Source organism: Penaeus vannamei, chromosome 19, assembly GCF_042767895.1.
Source record: "Penaeus vannamei isolate JL-2024 chromosome 19, ASM4276789v1, whole genome shotgun sequence".
NCBI classification, from domain to species: Eukaryota; Metazoa; Arthropoda; class Malacostraca; order Decapoda; family Penaeidae; genus Penaeus; species Penaeus vannamei.
In genome coordinates, this window is record NC_091567.1 from 15,093,228 (window position 1) to 15,094,916 (window position 1,689).

Consider the following 1,689-nt stretch of genomic DNA (forward strand, 5'->3'; position numbering starts at 1 on the left):
ATACACACAAAATATATATATACAGAAAAATAGAAATGATAATATGCAAAACTAACCAATCTGGGTGAAAGTACCCTAACATATCGCTCCTGGTGTTTTATACTCCTAGACAGAGAAATCAGCCAAAAGAAAAAAGAATCTGTAACGACTGAAAAACTTAATAAGGAGTTAACATTATTGAATTCTAAACTATCTCCCTTAGACTATATTTGTATCACGAGACTCATCAATAAGAATGTCCATAAAAAACTACTACTTGAAGTTGACAAAATTCACAGTAACAAACTTTTGAAACTAGGAATTGATATTGAGAAAAAAGTGGAAAAAAAACAGTCATTTTTATTTTTTCTGAAAAAAAACGAAGATATTCTCTCTCATGGCCTGGATTATTGTATGCCTCCAACCAAGGTTTCTTTTCACAATTTTTACCTCTATTTTGAAAAGCTTTGTAACAATCTAAAGAACTATGATATTTATAATAACATTTAATAATGTCACCAATAATATTTCAACTATAGCCAACACCACCTTCAAGAAATTCTCTCGTCTGGCTAAATATACAAGTGATGCAGAACGTTTCACGTCACCTCTACAATCACTTAAGAATGACGAGTCCATAATAACCACCAAATCAGACAAAGGTCGGGGAGTAGTCATTTTAAACAAAGACGACTATCATCAGAAAGTACTTAATATTCTTACAGACCATACTAAATTCAAGAAAATCACTACTGAAATGTCCACTCACTTGTTATACCTTGAAGATAAATTAAAAAGACCACTCCGGACCATTAAATCATCCATTGATGCAAGCACCTATAATTTCCTGTCAACCTCTGGTTCCAAACCCGGATTATTATATGGTCTCCCCAAAGTACACAAACCAAACATTCCTTTAAGACCCATCATTTCCTCGATTGGCACTTTTAACTATAACACTGCCAAGTTTCTGGTTCCAATTATTTCTCCGTTAACTACGAATCAGTACACAATTGAAAATTCCACAGCTTTTGCAAATGAAATCACTTCACTAAACCCTGAACAACCCATCACCATGGCGAGTTTCGACGTGGAATCATTATTTACGAATGTGCCACTTCTGGAAACAACGGAGATTATAGTGAACAACATAAACTCCACCCATCTTAACATATTTAATATACCTAAAGATAGCTTCAGAAAGTTACTCCATACTGCATCTCATCACTCTGTATTCTCGTATGATAATGATCTATATACCCAAACAGGTGGAGTAGCAATGGGCTCCCCACTTGGCCCCTCATACGCCAATGCATTTCTTTGTTACCATGAACATGATTGGTTAATCCAATACCCACCCGAATTCAAACCTATTTACTACCGACGATATATTGATACTTTTGTCAAGTTCAAACACCCTTCGCACGTAAATTTATTTTTGGTCACCAATGATAATGGACGCTTCCACACAAGTATCTACCGTAAACCAACCTTTACTGACCTTGACCTTCACTTTCTTAGCAATATCCCATACATTTACAAAATAAACAGTATAAAAACACTCATCACGAGAGCCTACAACCTGTGTAGCAACTGGTCGTCCTTCCATGATGAAATGAATTTTCTAAAAAATATTTTTTGTAAGAAACGGTTATCCACTGTATTTATTTGACAAAATTACGAAGACCTTTCTATGTAAGAAATTCTCGA

At 34.7% G+C, this 1,689-nt stretch overlaps 1 protein-coding gene across 1 annotated transcript; it reads left to right on the top strand.

Moving 5' to 3' along the window:
• The first annotated feature begins 466 nt into the window (after positions 1–466).
• LOC138864920 (uncharacterized) lies at positions 467–1,651 on the top strand. Its single transcript, XM_070133563.1, has one exon. The coding sequence runs from the start codon at positions 467–469 to the stop codon at positions 1,649–1,651; it is 1,185 nt and encodes a 394-aa protein (XP_069989664.1).
• Positions 1,652–1,689: the final 38 nt, after the last annotated feature.